The sequence below is a fragment of the Akebia trifoliata genome, chromosome 15 (assembly GCF_017979445.1).
Source record: "Akebia trifoliata isolate Shusen 1 chromosome 15, ASM1797944v1, whole genome shotgun sequence".
Lineage (NCBI taxonomy): Eukaryota > Viridiplantae > Streptophyta > Magnoliopsida > Ranunculales > Lardizabalaceae > Akebia > Akebia trifoliata.
In genome coordinates, this window is record NC_141389.1 from 6,758,636 (window position 1) to 6,774,945 (window position 16,310).

General features: G+C 34.4%; 2 protein-coding genes across 18 annotated transcripts; both read left to right on the plus strand.

The window, feature by feature from the left end:
* Positions 1-732: 732 nt before the first annotated feature.
* Positions 733-7,884, plus strand: LOC147384132 (endoglucanase 5-like). Of its 17 annotated transcripts, none has more exons than XM_086425827.1 (9): positions 733-1,226; positions 1,914-2,094; positions 2,565-2,780; positions 3,798-3,887; positions 3,970-4,456; positions 5,161-5,238; positions 5,973-6,128; positions 6,930-7,460; positions 7,640-7,884. In XM_086425827.1, the coding sequence occupies exons 5-8, from the start codon at positions 4,430-4,432 to the stop codon at positions 7,257-7,259; spliced, it is 591 nt and encodes a 196-aa protein (XP_086281953.1). In that variant the 5' UTR covers positions 733-1,226; positions 1,914-2,094; positions 2,565-2,780; positions 3,798-3,887; positions 3,970-4,429; the 3' UTR covers positions 7,260-7,460; positions 7,640-7,884. The 17 variants fall into 17 exon arrangements, with proteins under 17 accessions (XP_086281953.1, XP_086281958.1, XP_086281968.1 ...); XM_086425832.1 differs by lacking the exon at positions 2,565-2,780 and having other exon boundaries at positions 3,970-4,134; positions 4,333-4,456; XM_086425842.1 differs by lacking the exon at positions 2,565-2,780 and having other exon boundaries at positions 3,970-4,134; positions 4,333-4,456; positions 5,161-5,206; positions 6,916-7,113.
* Positions 7,885-8,374: 490 nt separating this feature from the next.
* LOC147384133 (UPF0481 protein At3g47200-like) lies at positions 8,375-9,370 on the plus strand. The gene has a single exon (XM_086426341.1). It carries the CDS (start codon positions 8,375-8,377, stop codon positions 9,368-9,370), a length of 996 nt encoding a protein of 331 aa, XP_086282467.1.
* The last annotated feature ends 6,940 nt before the right edge of the window (positions 9,371-16,310 follow it).

Consider the following 16,310-nt stretch of genomic DNA (forward strand, 5'->3'; position numbering starts at 1 on the left):
TAGAATGAATTGCTCTTTTCTCCTACTATTAAATTTTCTTTAGAAATAGAAAAAATAACTGAAAGAAATCAATTTTTAGTTCTAAATAATTTTCTCCCCCTTATTCAAATTTTAGAGGTGATACGTAGCCTAGACTGTCTGTAGAAAGAATTGAGATTTTCTATTAACAAATTATGGTTCTAAGTTGCAGTTTAAATTAATGACAAGTTGCATGTTTTCTGTGAAATTGGACAATTGATTAGAACATTCATCAATTAATTCGACGAATTGCCAATTAATTTAGTCAGGCCCTATATGAATTACCAGTTTTTGATTTCTCTGACATGTTCTTGATCCTATGTGGAGACAAGGTATGTTTGTGACAGCTTTCATAACTCCTTTAGGAATAACCAATTCATGGGACTGTTGGAATATTAAACACAATACTATAAGAAATCTCAGTAGTTGGAGTTATGAAGGAGGCGATTCCTTGTTCTCATAGTTTTCTAATTTTTGAAAGAATTTGAAGAATTTTGTGATAGTGGTGCTTAAGTGTCCAAAATTTTCCTTCTTTCGTTATTTTTATATTTTTTGAAAAAAAAAATAAAAAACAGAGTGATGGAAAACAACTTTTACTTTTAATTGTATCCTCACATGCCATTTGTATACTAGTTACAGGATCAGAAAAGAATCTATCAACAGGCTACGAGGTCTGAAGGACGAGTTGTTCCGCATAGAAACGGACACCACTACGTGAAAATCTCAACTTTATATAAAAAAATTTGTTGGGCTTGGCCCGTCGAATTTAAAAACCCAAAATCCGCGGCCCGAAGACCACGTTTTCAACTCTCGGTCGATCACTCTCACTCACTCTCTCTCTCACTGTTTCTATTTCTTTCGGCCTCTCTCACTGTTTCTCTTGCTCTCTGCCTCTCTCATCGATCGATGGACCTCTCATGGTCTCTTTCTCTCTCTAACAGTCATCGATCGATCGATCGATCTTTCACAGTCCATCGCTTTCTCACAGTGGCTCTCTCGATCGATCGACCTCATTTTTTCATTCGCTCTCTCTCTCTCGATCGACCTCTCCATCGATCGATTGATCTCTCTATCTCTCTCTCACAGTCTCTTTCTCGATTGATCTCTCTTTCAATCTGTCTCCCTCGATAGATCTCATCTCCCACTCTATTTGATCGATCGATCTCCTAGATCTGATCCCCGTTCTCTCTGTATCTCATCGAAAACAGGTACGACATCTCTCTCTATCTCGTTTTGTACCAAGGAAACCCTAGATCTAGATCTAATCCACACCATCTCTCACTATCTCATAACAGCTCTCTGTATTAATTTTTGTTTGTTTGTTGAATTTTAGGTTTTTTGTTGTTGTGGCAGATGTTACACTTTAGCTATGTGTTAATTCTAATCAGACATTGTTGACACATTTTATTCTACATGTTGGGATTTGCATTTGTTACTCAAGTTCAGTTCAGATTAAATCTACAGTATAGAAATCATAATTTCTGTAAATAGAATTTTTGGTGGTGACAGTTGTTATAAATCAGTATTTCATTTGTAGATTTTTTTTTTCTCTTTTAAATCCTAATGAGTAGAAAGCCTCAAACTTTACTAACCTGTATGATACATGGTTTGAGTTTATTATTTGTATTCCATCTATATGTTTTGCTGTTGTAATTTAAAATTTCTGTAAAAAAAAAAAACATGGCATCATGTAGGTTAGTAAAGTTAATTATGTTTAAAAACTAACACGATAGAATTTTATATTGTGTTGTATTGTTGTTTATGTTATTGATAAAAAATGCCACATAGATTTGAATGTTAGCTACGTAGAGGATTTTTTTAAAAATATATATCTTGGAAATTATTCAGTATTTTTTGAAGGATAAATAAGATTGATATTAAATTTCACATTATAGAGTGCCGAGATGAAAGAATCCATTTGAGGAGTACTTGATTGATGAAGAAGGGAAGACTAGGCTTAAAAGATACCTTGGATGATAAAAGATATCTGTTCTTGTTTAGGTCCCCAAGGGCCACAACTACAGAAGGTGCTGGAAAGGTTGACTGGACTACATACTGCACCAAATGTTTTTATTGGTGAGCTAATTCTTCATACTTTCACCTTGGGGGAAAAAACAGATAGCATTCAGGAAAGCTAAAATAATCATAACATGACCATATCCTCCATATTCATCACATAGAGACATCCTTCTGCAACAGTCCACACCACCAAATATTGATTTCAATTCAGTATGGAAATTTAAAATGCAAGATTATGATCTAATGTGGGTGTTATGTTATGACTTTCAAATCATTTCCATTTCAAGTGATAGTTTCTCTCCTTTTTTTTTTTCCTTTACCCCCCAAGTCAAACAAACTTCTAAGTAGGTTTGTTCTAAAATAGAAAGGGAATACATCCTTAATAAGAGAAGAATATAAAGTGAATGCCCAAAATGTTTGTCATTCTTGTAGATTTAATTTGTTGTTTCTGCTGAAATGTATTATTATTTCTTTTTTCATCTGTTTTGCTTGCATGTTCTATGCATATTTTCCACTCATTAAAACAGTGAGGAATGATGGATGGAGGTGCATGAGATGCACCCTATCATTAGAGATAGCAATGGTGGGGCCATTACAGCCCTTGCGGAAAACACCCATGCCAAGTCAATTTTGGTACACAAGTGACAAGCCATGTTGAAGGGGCTGATAATTGCTGCTGAGCTTAACATCCACTCTGATGAAAGTTAGAGCTGATTAAAAGTTAACGATTGATTGTATCAAGGGTGAGTGCGAAGCTCCTTCGAAAGAGAAGAGACTGATAAAAGAAATTAGAGCCATAGCAACTCATTGCCTCAGGATAGATTTCAACTTTTGCTTCCGAGAGTGCAACCAAGCAACTGATTTCCTTACTTCCTTCCTCCTCTCCCTAGGCACAGCTGTTATGGAGCCTATGAACATCCCTAGTGAGCTAATGAGGCTCCTTTGTAAAGATACCAGTGGGCACATTTATGATCGTTTGTAGTCCATTGTTTTCTGGTTGAGGGTCTGCCTAACCCCACCTTAATCTTAAAAAAAAAAAAAAACTTTATTTATAGTACATGAAAAGTTGGTGAATTGACAAATCTTCATTGCATGGCTACCACGTGACATGTTCCACCAAATTGGTAAATCGATTGGCCTATTATCATTTCTTCTATACTTGATTTGATACTTCTTTTGATTCTTATTAATATCTGATATTTATTAGATGTAATTATTTTTCATACATATTGCCTAAGTGGAAAATGTCATCCTTTCTTCTCATTGGATTGAAAAAAGAATTCTTCTCAGGTCCACCATAATGAGAAAGAGGCATACATGCTTCTTAGGTCTTGACTCCCTTGAAAAAAGTTTAAAGATCTAATGAAAGTGTTAACACCAGTGTGTTCATGTATTCATAAAAAAAAGGAAAAATGTGTACATGTCTCAAAAACAGTTTAGTCACATTGACTATGACATTATTTAAATCTAAGTTGTTACCTCTCTTTTTCTTTTTTCTTTTTTCTTTTCTTTTCCCCCATTTTTCTCTTGTATTTTTTCATGTAGTTAACCTTGGTAATGTTCAATACATATCATGTACTTATCTTGAATCTATCGCTTTGGAGAGAGATGATGGATGAACTTATTTACAAAGAATAACCTACGAATGGAAACCTTCTCCATGTCAGGATTGCTCTTCATTTTACTGATATATGCTTGGTTACATAATGCAAATCATTTGCATTGCAAAAATTTGCTTAATTCTTAAGAAATTATTGCAGCTTTTCTCATTTGTGGATAGATTTAGAGGTCGGTATGACGAGTCAATTACAAGTGCTAGGCAGTTCTATGCTTCAGAATCTGGTTATTCGGTAAGAAATTAATCCTCACCATCAACAGTTTTTTTTTCTCATTATTTGGTTAATACTATATATATGTGATGGTGAACTTCAGGATGAACTGCTATGGTCTGCTGGTTGGCTATATCGAGCAACGGGTGAAGAATACTATCTAAAGTATGTGGTAGATAATGCGGTATCCTTGGGTGGAACTGAATGGGCAGTTGCTGAATTCTCTTGGGACAACAAATATGCTGGTTTACAAATTCTTCTTTCAAAGGTATAATCAATCCCCTTTTTTACAGAGAGCATGTTTCTACAAGATTGCCTAAATTTCACTTTCCTCCTAGAAAGTAGAAATACTAAAATGAGTGCAGAGCTGAACTTGCTTATTCTACCAATAGAATACAAGACACATCCATAACAGAACAGAACAAATCTTCATCCTCATCATTGACATTTTTCCTTGTAAGTTAAGGTATTGATGGAAGGGAATGGAGGAGCTTACACTTCAACTCTAAAGCAATATCAGGCCAAAGCCGATTTCTTCGCATGCGCTTGTTTGCAGAAGAACAATGGCTACAATGTGGACTTCACCCCAGGTACCAACTAAATTAGCCATTTTCAATATATTATTCACTAATTTTTCATAATTTCATTAAAAAAATTAAGGTTTCAATTTTATTTTATTTTTTGTCATTTTCTTCCCCTGACAGCCCAGCCCTTGTTTCCCTTCTACTCTAAGCTATGAAATTGAAAGCATATGCTCAGCACAATTGCAATAAAATTGGGGGGGGGGGGGGGGGGGAATTCAAATTAAGGTTAAGGCTGTGGGCTTGTTGCTGCTAAGTGGTGTTGTCATATTATATTGTCAAATCTCATATTAAATTATAATAATAAATCACCTAATCCTTATTAATATCAATTCCCACGACATGTTTAAAATTTATATTATTCAAAATATAGAAAACAATATAATCATGAATCCAAATTAGGAACCATCATCTGGTCAAAATAATAAAAATTCAATGTCATCTTCGTTGGCATCCTTATTATCTGACGTTTCATCAATAAAATGGTCACCAACATCCGCCATGAGATTGTCGAACATGCTAGGGCAGGGGACATGTAAGATCTTAATTTTGAAGTCATTTTAATGTATAGTTGTTTATTGATGGAGGAAGATTACAGTTTGAAATTTAATTATTTGCCAATTCGATGTAGGTTTGTGCTTGGTTGTTTAGTAGACATCCCTTTGGTGCAATTCTCCACTCATGTAATATTTAAAAAAAATGTTTATGTGCAGGTGTCTAATGGTCGAAGAGACAACGATATAAAAATAGCAATTCACGGTGAGCTCTTTGAACACCACCTCTCTTTTGTGGTATGTTGTTCACACTAAATTGTTATCATGGTGCATGATCTTTTTTTCTTTCTTGATATAATTTTATAAATATCAACAAATTTTTATAATCTGAAATTGAACAAGTTGTGAGTAATAATATCAATGAATGGTTTTTTGGTGATTGCTGATTGGATTATCTGGGACTGGTTGACTACAATCTGGCAGTATTGTCTAGGACAAAGCAAGGGCAAGTGGAAGAGGAAACCAAGCTATGGACATGGGTGGGAATGGGCATGTTGTAGAAGAACGACACCCTTTGAGTTAAGCATTATCAGAATTATAAAATATTTAGGCCCCTCCCTAATTAAGTTATTTCACATTATTTACATCAGCAGTCAACCTGGGGTAGCTATACTTCTTTATCTAGGCTTCGTACCATCCAAAGGGTCTAAGAGGATGAAAGGTCCCATAGATGATAGTAGTAAGATATGAATACACATACCTTAACTGAACTTTTGTCTTAAGTTAGTGTTGAAGGGTGAAACAGGATTCATGTTCTAGACCTCAATATCTGGGATAAGGCATGGACAATAGCGATGATTTAGGCCATATGACACAAACCTAAATAACAGTACCTCACTCACTCACACATAGCGTTCATGCTCTGGATTCTAAAGTATTTTTAAAAGAAATCAACATCAAATGTTCTGTTTCTGAAGTTTGTTAGTATTGTTAACTATGATCAAATCTAAATATGTGCCCTTCGTGTTCAGAATGCGGTGGAAAACGATGAACTTGATGAGGCAGACAGCCTGACAGAAGTCAACAGTGAGAGCTCAATAGATGCCTATTTGCCACCTTGTTTGCGGCCCTTGACTTTTACAGGCAACAATGGCGGAGTCCAAGACAAAATACGATCGACAGCTCAGGTACCTTTCAGTTTTTCTCCTCTTTACCCTAGATGTAGAGTAGTTCTTATCTCCCTCAAATCCCATCCCATCTCTGATTTTCCAGGGTAATTTGTGTGAACCGATGTTAACTATGAAATTATGATTGTGTTTGTTCGTTATAGCGATTTATGTAATAATTATAAAATAATGGAGTTGTTTGATGTTATTTATATGGAAAGATGTATAATTAGTTGAAAGGTGTCTATAAATATTGAAAACTTGTCGGAGATTTAGTGAGTAATCTTGCTAAAATGTCCTTGAAAAGTTATATAGATGTCAAGAAGTGGTCGATCGGTATAGTTGTTATATAAAGTATTGATTTTGAGTTACTCGTAGACAAGCTTTTATGATTTGGATTGAGAATTTAGTCAGAGAGCATATATTTATTCAAGTGGAATGAAATGAAACGTTAGTCATCTCAACCACTTAATACAAATTTCATTTCTGTAAAAAAAAAATGGGATGAGATGTTTCTTCACCGTTAAATACTTTGTTTCTAATTGAGAAAAAAAGATTGAGATGGATTCTGATTGAAAATTTGGTTGAGGTAGGTTATATCTTTTCCGACAAATAACTTATCAGGATCCTTAGATCCATGTTTCATCCACTTGTATTATCAAGTTATATTATAAAACAAAACTTTGGTCACTACTTATCTAATATTGAGAATATCAACACCAGTGTGATCGAGTGGTTTATAAAAGATTGAGGATTTTAGAATTGACATTGCATAAGCCCGATAATTTTTGTTGCTTATCTTCCATAGATGATTTTTTCAAGTGCAATTGCAAGATCCGGGGGGAGCAAGGGCAATCAGCCCTTGAGAAGGCTAGTATTTGCTTACTTAATTGCGCTCCAACGGGTTCTAAAACATTGAAAAATCTTGTTCTTGGTGGAGTTGGAAGTATCATTGTCATTGATGGATCTAAAGTTGAACTACGTGACCTTGGAAACAATTTTATGTGTAAGTTCTCTGTTTATGTCATTGGATGTTTCTCGAAATTTGCTTTTAATTTTATGCTTTCCGTATTTGAGTTACTTGTGACATGGACAGTGGATGAATCAAGTGTTGGGCAATCAAAAGCAAAATCCACTATGAATTTGTTCTGAATGCCATTATGTGTTCTTACTTTGAAATGTGAAAATATATTAAACATAAAATACCTACATTGTGTGTATTAGTAATTTTTGTCTTTTATGGATTTTGAGTGTGGATTGAGGTACATTAATCCTATATTTAGTGATTAATGTTGAACATCATCATTTTTGTTTGGGTCCTAAATGGATGGCGATAATTGCTCCCATTTTTTTGTAAGTTACTTTTCACTTTTCAAAATCTTCCAAGTATCCAGAATTTCATTTCTATAAGTTATGTGGCTCATGTATGTATGTGAAATTATGTTATTGTGATTACATGTTAGAATGTTACATGAGGAATCATATTCATTTTTTATTTTATTTTTTCCATATTTTCATTGGTTTGCTTGCAGAGAGAGAGAAACAGAAAGCAAGTCCAAGGTTGACAATATGATGAATGGGCTTGGGAGGGTGCATTGACGATTGGCGTCCTGCATCTTCAGTGAGAAGTAGTTTTGTATTAGTTTTAGTTGAACAATTTGTTTTAATATGTCGTTTGTGAAATGATACGTTTTGTATTTTGTATTAAATTGGATTTGATGTGAATTGAATTTCTTGGGTGGTCAAGATTTGGTTTATTTGAGTGATCTTTGTATTATGATTTTTGTTTGTTTTTCTGATTTTTTTACGGTTTTATTTATTGTGATTAGTGAATTAGAGGACCGTCCGATTGTTTGTTAAATCTCCATATTTGACGGTCATAGACTATGGAATTCTTTTATTTTTTTAAAAGCTTATCCTCTAATAATTTGATTGTTTAGGGCCGTCAAAAAAAAAATTCTACAAGAAAATATTTGACGAGCATATTTGATGGGATGGTCCGTCAAATTTCTCAAAATTTGACGGGCTGTGACCATCAAATATGGGCTTTTTTCACATAGTGCACCACAAACAAAACAAGGGAACGTAACAAGATTCCTATTCCTAGGGTACCACTATGGCTACGGGAGAACAAAGCTTATAGTAAATGCTTTGATCCTGCAGTGGTATCAATTGGACCTTATCACCATGGCAAACCTAAGTTAGCGAGGATAGAAGAGCTCAAGATCATATCTGCTCGGCGATTTGTCACTGGTTGTAACTCTAGCATGTGTGATATCTACAGTAAGCTTGAATCTTTAACTAGTGAGGCTAAGGAGTACTATGAGGATTCCATCATGGCTAATTTCGACAATGAAGCATTTACCGTCATGATGCTTTTGGATGGTTACTTTATTTTGTATTTCATTGATAATGGATGGGACATGTTCAGGACATTTGGAAATGACATACCTTTGATATCTAGAGATTTGTTCTTGCTTGAGAACCAACTCCCGTACCTAATTTTGAAAGTGTTGATGAACTGTTTTTGTGGCCTTCACATTGGCTTTATGGTTTTCAACTATATCGACTCAGAAATTAGCAAAACCTACGGGATGCGTTCATCACCATCTGCTGGTGAAAATCGTTATCTCGATCACATCCTAGACCTTTTTGGTACCATCCTAGTCGGAGACAAATGTATTTTTTATCCCCAGCTTGTGCCGAAGAGATCATACCCTCCAGTCAAGGAGCTTCTAGCTATGGGGATTACATTCAAGAGAAAGAATTCAATTTGTTTATGTGATGTTGAATTCCGAACTCATTTGCTAAGTGGAGAGTTATTACTTCCCCAAATAGAAATTAACCACTACACCAAAGACAGGTTTCTCAATTTAATAGCCTATGAATTGAGTTGTGGTGCCCCTGAATATCGTTCATTCATCGCCTTCATTTGTTTCCTAGATACACTCATTGATCATGCTGATGACGTGAAAGTGTTGCGCTCTGAGGGCATAATTTGCAATTACCTTGGCAGTGATGAGGAAGTGGCTAATCTCGTTAATCAATTGGCCACAGGATTGATTCATGATCATCGTGCCTATTCGAATGTTGTATATGAAATTCAATCCCATCTTGAAAAAAAGAGGAGGGTCCACATAGGTGAATTCATGCAAACTTATTTTCGTAGCCCATGGACCACTATCGCTTTAATTGCTGCAGGTTATGTTATCTTGCTAACTTCCATCCAAACCTTCTTCACAGTTTTTCCCCGGTCAAAATAAAGCAAACTTATTTTGTAATCTTTAGACCAATATGACTTTCTTTGTTCCAAGTTGTGTGTATGTACGTAATAAATGTTTGTGCTGCAAACTAGCTTGCAACCCAATTGTTGAGCAATGTTAGGCAAAAACTAATTTCAACGAGACAGGTACATTCTTTTCCTCCATAAATTAAACCCATATTGTAAACTTGTAGTTGAGATGACTAGACTTCATTACTGAAACTTTTCTTTAAACCCAATTGACTTGAAACTATATCAGATGGATTTGGAAATTGAAATCTGGGTTTGAACTCTCTTGTATAAATTTTTTTAAAAACATAATTACAAATTTTAGAATATAAGACTCTAAAGAAAAATGACATCAACTCAAAATAAATGATATGATAAAAAAGGAAAATAACACACCAAAAATCCCTGGCTTTCTCCAAAGATTTTTTTTTTTTGCTCCTCTTTTATTTTCTTAGTCGTCTGACTTCAGTTGAGAAAAAAAAGGAGATGAAAGAGTCAAATGAGAGTCAAAGGGGAGGGCAGAGATGAAAGAGTCTAAAGAATGTGGAAGGTTGTGCACTACATCATATTTCACAAAAAACGACGGGCCAAAGCTGTCGTTTTTTAAGAACAATGACGGCCCCCACCGTCGCAAGAGCCGTCCTAAATAACGATGTCGTTTTTAATGAACGACGGTTGGCACGTGTCAACAAAATGTTGTGGAAAACGACGGTTAGTCTGTCAAAAAAAAATGACGGCCCAAATCCGTCATTTTATTTGTCGAATTTAAATTTAATTGATAGAGATAAACGACGGCTTAGAGCCGTCGTTTTTCCGTCAAACTTTTTTTTTTTTTTTTTAATTTAACCAGTATTGTTTGTTATTTTTGTTATTTTTCACCTAAAAGGAAAATGACAATTTTCATTGGACAGAAAATTAAAATCTAACAAAATAAATAAATATTCCAAAAAAACAAAATTTTACATTTTTCAAATGGAAACCATGTTCATTCAAATTTTACATTTGCAATCATAGTCCAACATGTCCCGTTTTCATGGTGTCGATTTTAATATACATCCCAATGTTTAAAGAAGTTTTTCAAAAAATGTCTTCTACCAACTTCACTTCACTTGTAGAAATCAAAACCAACATGTCTTTCTTGGTCCTTGCCGAAATCTATGATTGAAAAATTAAAAAACATTGTCAGATATATAGTAACGACACCGACTACCTAAAGCAATCCAAGTAATTATGCTAAAAAGATGAATATACCAAATTACAAAATAAAAGAGTTCTCATAACTACTGTCATTGTTAAACATTTAATTATTTTATTATAATTTTTTTTATGTTTAGTGTCTATTTACCATATAAAGTAAGAAAAGTACCTCTGTTCAGTAAAACTTTATTCGAAATTTGGGCCAATCAATAATATCACCACATGTCAAATCAGCAAATGTTCCTTCTCCACTCTGTAGAATCACATTCCCATCAAAGACCTCATCTATAAGAATATCGTAACTATCTGAATCTGCATTAGATGCACCTATCACTCTTCCTTCGGCAACACAATCATGTGGTCGTTGTAAGCGATTCACCTTACAAGGACCTGTCTGTATGCTTGGTGGATTAGAATATGACTCATGATGTGGAGAATCGGGCCTTACCTATAAAATAATGTAGACAATATCATTGCAACAATAGAAGTTCACTCATCTATTAAAAGTAAAATGCCAATGTTATACCTATGAAAAACTGTCGAGATTGGTGAAAGACCGCATTGGTGTTCTAGTAGAAAAATTTGATTGTTGTAAAGTCTCATTCATCTTTTGCACCGCTTCCGTCAACTTATCCACTCTATTATGAAGGATTGTCGTCTCATACGTCAAGGTTTGCTTGTAAGGAATTGAAACAAGCACGGAAGTCTTGGAAACACCTGAACCCATTCCCCGAATACAAACCCGACTATCAGGACCACAAACATATACAAAAAGTGTCTAATATCAATACCAACTAACGATATGATATCATACTTACTAATATCAATGCCTACTACACAACATTATATCATAATTACAAAATATCCTAATTAAAATAATTCACATACCACAGTCACAGGGTCATGGTCTAGATCGTTATGTTTATTAGAAGGGTCATTATCAATCATTCTATTGATGGCCTCCTGCAAAATAAATAATAATTAAGAAATATAAAGAATAACAACTATTAAAAAAAAAAAAAAAATCCCTTTAAATTTGATCTGTTTCTCAACATGATTAGAGAAGACCCACAAAAAACCAAAACCAATTGAACTAATTAAATCACATAAACTTATTCATGAACAACAACAATCAGGTAATGGTGATATATTTGATTATCCATTTTTTACCAAAGGTGCCCAAAAGACATTTTTTTTAATCTAAAATTCAAATGGGCCCCAAACCAAATTTTGGAATCTGCACAAAAATTTCAAACTAAAGCGAATAAAGTGTCTGATTGTCTTTAATCTTTCTTTATTACCCACTTAAGATATGAAATAAAAAAAGAGAATTTACAAGAATGAGGTGTTCAATCCAGATTTACAGCAACAAATTAAAGCTGTAGCACATTTGTAAACAAAGGCTCTGATTTTGTATCTTGTTGGTTCTTATTTCTGAATTTTAGTTGTTTCTTATTCTTTATTATTGTCTGGATGTTGGGTATAATATACAGAGAGTCGAATGGTATTGCTGCTGATGAGCTAAAATGGTTGGAATAAGATGTAGACGGGTTTGAGAGGCGTAGATGGTTTGTGTTGGATCTGACTCTTGCGTTCATGGTTTTCTATCATGGTTTTTAGTCTCGCCTGTCTGGGATCACAGATGATACGAAGATGTCTCGAACTGAGACAGGAGTAAAAATGCAGATTTCTGAACTTAAAAAAAAAAAAGATGAAGACACCAACAAATCTTGCTTGTCTTGTTTCGCTTTGTCTCTTGAGATAGGCAGTTTTTGACATGTCATTTATAACAATTTCAATCATAACCTTAACATAGATTAAAAAGGCTCAAATAACAATAAAGAAGAATATCATAGAAATATAAATAGTTGAAGTCTCTCCCTATGGCACAGAATTTTAAATGCGAACAAGAGGATCGAGTACAAAATCACACTATGCTGCATATTTACATTTAGAACTTGCATTCTCCTTGTACAATCTGATTTGAAGTATCTAAAATGACATGTCATTTCTTGTGTTCATTTGTTAAATTATAGCTATCTCTATGCAAAGATTATAAAAGAAGTTTGAGTCTAAATTCATATATATACACAAATGCCATTACATGACCACAAACATCCTCATTTCATGAGAACCTAAAAATCTGTCTGTCTGTGTGTGTGTGAGAGAGAGAGAGAGAGAGATCAAACAACCAAACATTTTTATTTTCTTTTTAAAAATATATACAACATATCTAAAAATACAATTATCAGATTTCATGTTTTTAAGAAGTCAATGGGAACCTAAAAATTAATATAGACAGAAGGAGATTGGGTCAAACTTACTTTGACCAAACTATTTTCAATGGTGTGTAATACCCTATACTGTCTTCTTTGAAAAGCTTTAGATGATCTTCCTATTAATAATAGTAAATAATAGAAAGTAGACGATCATCAATATATGACAACATGGGTCTAGCTAGACTTGGATACCCATAAACTGTTGAAGGTCCTTATAATCAATTGTAACAAAAAACATTTTAGGGTACCTTTTAAGACTTAGGAGTGCTTCACAAATCAGTCAAACACTAGAACAAAGAGGTGTTCCTGAAAATCACGAAAATAAATAAATAAATTATTCTCACCGTTTGTTGGCTTTTGGCATGGCTGGCAATGTTTATGTCTGTCCTGGTAATCTCCTTATGAGGATCTTCTTTACTCTATAAATGAAACAGTCAAATATGTAATGAACAATATATACATATTTCATTCTTAACATGATATTAAACTTACCAATTCATCAGCAAGCCACCACTTTCAACTAAGTCATTCATGTCCTTATCCATGCACAAAACTTTCCACATTGAGCATATAGGAGTGAATTCATATAGTAGTCATCAAATCCGTACTTAAAAGGGGAAAGAAAAATTATGAAGTGTGACAAATGATAATGTCCTATCCGCCATTGAAAAAAAAAAACTGCTATTGGCCTTGTGTTGTCTTGAAGCTTTGATTCTACCATACTACCTGTCCATCTTCGTATGGAGATGAGGGAATAGTAAGTGCGTGTAAGTGGTTGGTGGGGGCTGTTTCTGAGAAAAAGCTAACACGTGTACATAGTACCACTGCAAATATATGCATAAACGTGTAGCGAAACACTAATGATCTTCTTGGCATACTCTATATTGTTGTTTTTTGTGGTTTCTATATCGTTGTTTATTGTAGTTTGATGACTTATGAGAGAGTTGCCAGATATGACACGACAAAATTGATACTATCTTTACATGAGACCAGGATCATGGACTACAGCTTATTGATATAAATTTACTACTGCAAGCAACTAATCATGCTAATGGAGCTCGTATGCTGTAATTAAATCTATGGTGTTGAAATTACAATCTTAAATTAATTTGTGAGACTAGGCGGGAGAAGAATGATAAGGCAAATGGACAAGATGGACAAAACCAATATCAAGATCCCATCTGAGATCTGAATTACAGATTATCAAGGAAACTATACAAAATTGCATTCAAATGTTTTTTTTTTTCCCCATAAGCACTTAATCAAGTGTTAGTATAGTAAGAAAACTCGAGCTTAGTATTTCCTGGAATCAGAAATTTATGACCTGAAGCAGTGTGCAATTGAGCCAAAGACTCAATCCTAATAATTTATCAAGTGGTGCTAAATTCTTGCAAAACAACTAAGTGGTTGCTTCTAAAGAATGAATAACCATACCACACCCTTGGTGCCAGTCTAAATGCATAATGTTGTTTCTTCAAAAATGTACACTTACAACATAAAATTTATAGCAGAAACCATTTGGAGTATCTCTACCATGTGGCTTATTTTGTTCTAATTAACCAATTTCTGTTTATTTCATTTTAGTGTAATTAACGCATTTGTGCTTAATAATTAAGAAGTAATAAGTAGGGGTTGTAAACAAGAATACTAGAATATAAGTAAAATTGACCAGTCAAGCCCTGCTACAAGGAAAAATAAGTTTATTATCAACCCAAGGGAAGCCTCAACAAAGCATGAAAGAAGACATTTATGATGATCAGAGTGGCTAATGATGGACAGTAAAGGAAATATCAGAGTGAAAAATGGTGTGATCTATCTAAATGTCATGCTGAGGAGTGTCTATCAAGTCACGATGTAGACTTTGGACATTTGTCGAAATGAAGGTATGAGACTTGTAATCATAGTTGTTTACACTAATGTGAGGATATTTGGAAAGATAAGTTTGAACATGAATTTGATAAAATGCTTATGAGACATCATGCAACAGGATTGCAACAACATAGATTATAGCCAAGCCAGGAGTGTGGCACCTAACAAACAAAAATAGCGATTAGATACCATGTCATAAACACACTAGAAAATAAAATAAAAATAAAAATAAACGATTCTATAGCAACACCAGGATTTGCTAACACCACCCTAATTCATAGAAAAAAAGAAAAAAAAATTGTCATTTCAGGCCACCAATGCCAACAAAAGTATTAGCAGAAACATCAACCGATAGCACAGATTATCTCACCAAAACAAAGTGGCACACTAAACCATATTCAACATGTAGAGAAAGACACGCCTTAGTAAAATAATTCACATAATGTTCCTATATTTGTAGTTGAAAAAAACAATGAAAGAGTGATAGAAGCCAACTTATAGTTTTAGTTGTCTCCTCACATGCCATTTGGGTGTTGGTTCCATGATTACAGATACATACATCCATCCCAAAGGAGTTGTTGGACAGCATAAAGAAGGGCACAAGCGACCGAAGGACCAATGGCAACATTAAAATTCCTAGGGTACCACTATGGTTGAAGAACGAAGCTAATAAGAAATGCTTTGAGCCTGCATTGGTATCAATTGGACCTTATCATCACAATAACTTAGAATCTTCGAGGATACAAGAGCTCAAGATCACAGGTGCTCAGCGACTTGTTATTGGTTGTTGTGGTCCCAGCATTGATGAGGACTGCAAAAAGGTCTACAGTAAGGTTAAATCTGTAAGAAGCATTCACAATCATGATGTTTTTGGATGGTTGCTTTGTTGTAAATTTCATTTATCATGTCATGTTTGGTGGCAGTTTCGACGAGTTGTTTAGCACTCGGAAATGACATGCATTTAATATTTAGAGATTTATTCTTGCTTGAGAACCAGCTCCCATACCCAGTTTTGAAGGTGTTGATGGACTTCAAAAAAGGCCCTGAATATCTATGTGGAAGTGAAAATATAATTGACAGTTATGTCGACGAAGAAGTGGATGAAAACTTTGGGATTTTTTCATTACGTTTGACTAAAAACCATGAACCCTATCATATCCTAGACCTTTTTCTAACTAAACTAGTCGGTGACGATCCCAGTCATGACGAGCATGAGTCGATGAGTTATGGTTTGTCGATTTCATACCTTCCAGTTAATGAGCTTCTAGATAAGGGGATTACATTTAAGACAAATGATTTTGGTGGTTTATGTGACGTTGAATTCAAATCTAACATGTTCAATGGAGAGCTATCACTTCCTATATTAAAAATTAACCACTCCACCAAAGACAGGTTTCTCAATTTAATTGCCTATGAGTTGAGTTCTGATTTGCGTAGTGATCAGGCATTCATCTCCTTCATTTGTTTCTTAGATACACTCATTGATCATGCCGATGACGTGAAATTGTTGCGTTCTGCGGACATAATCTACAATTACCTTGGTAGTGATGAGGATGTGGTTAAGCTCGTCAACCAGTTGGCAATTGG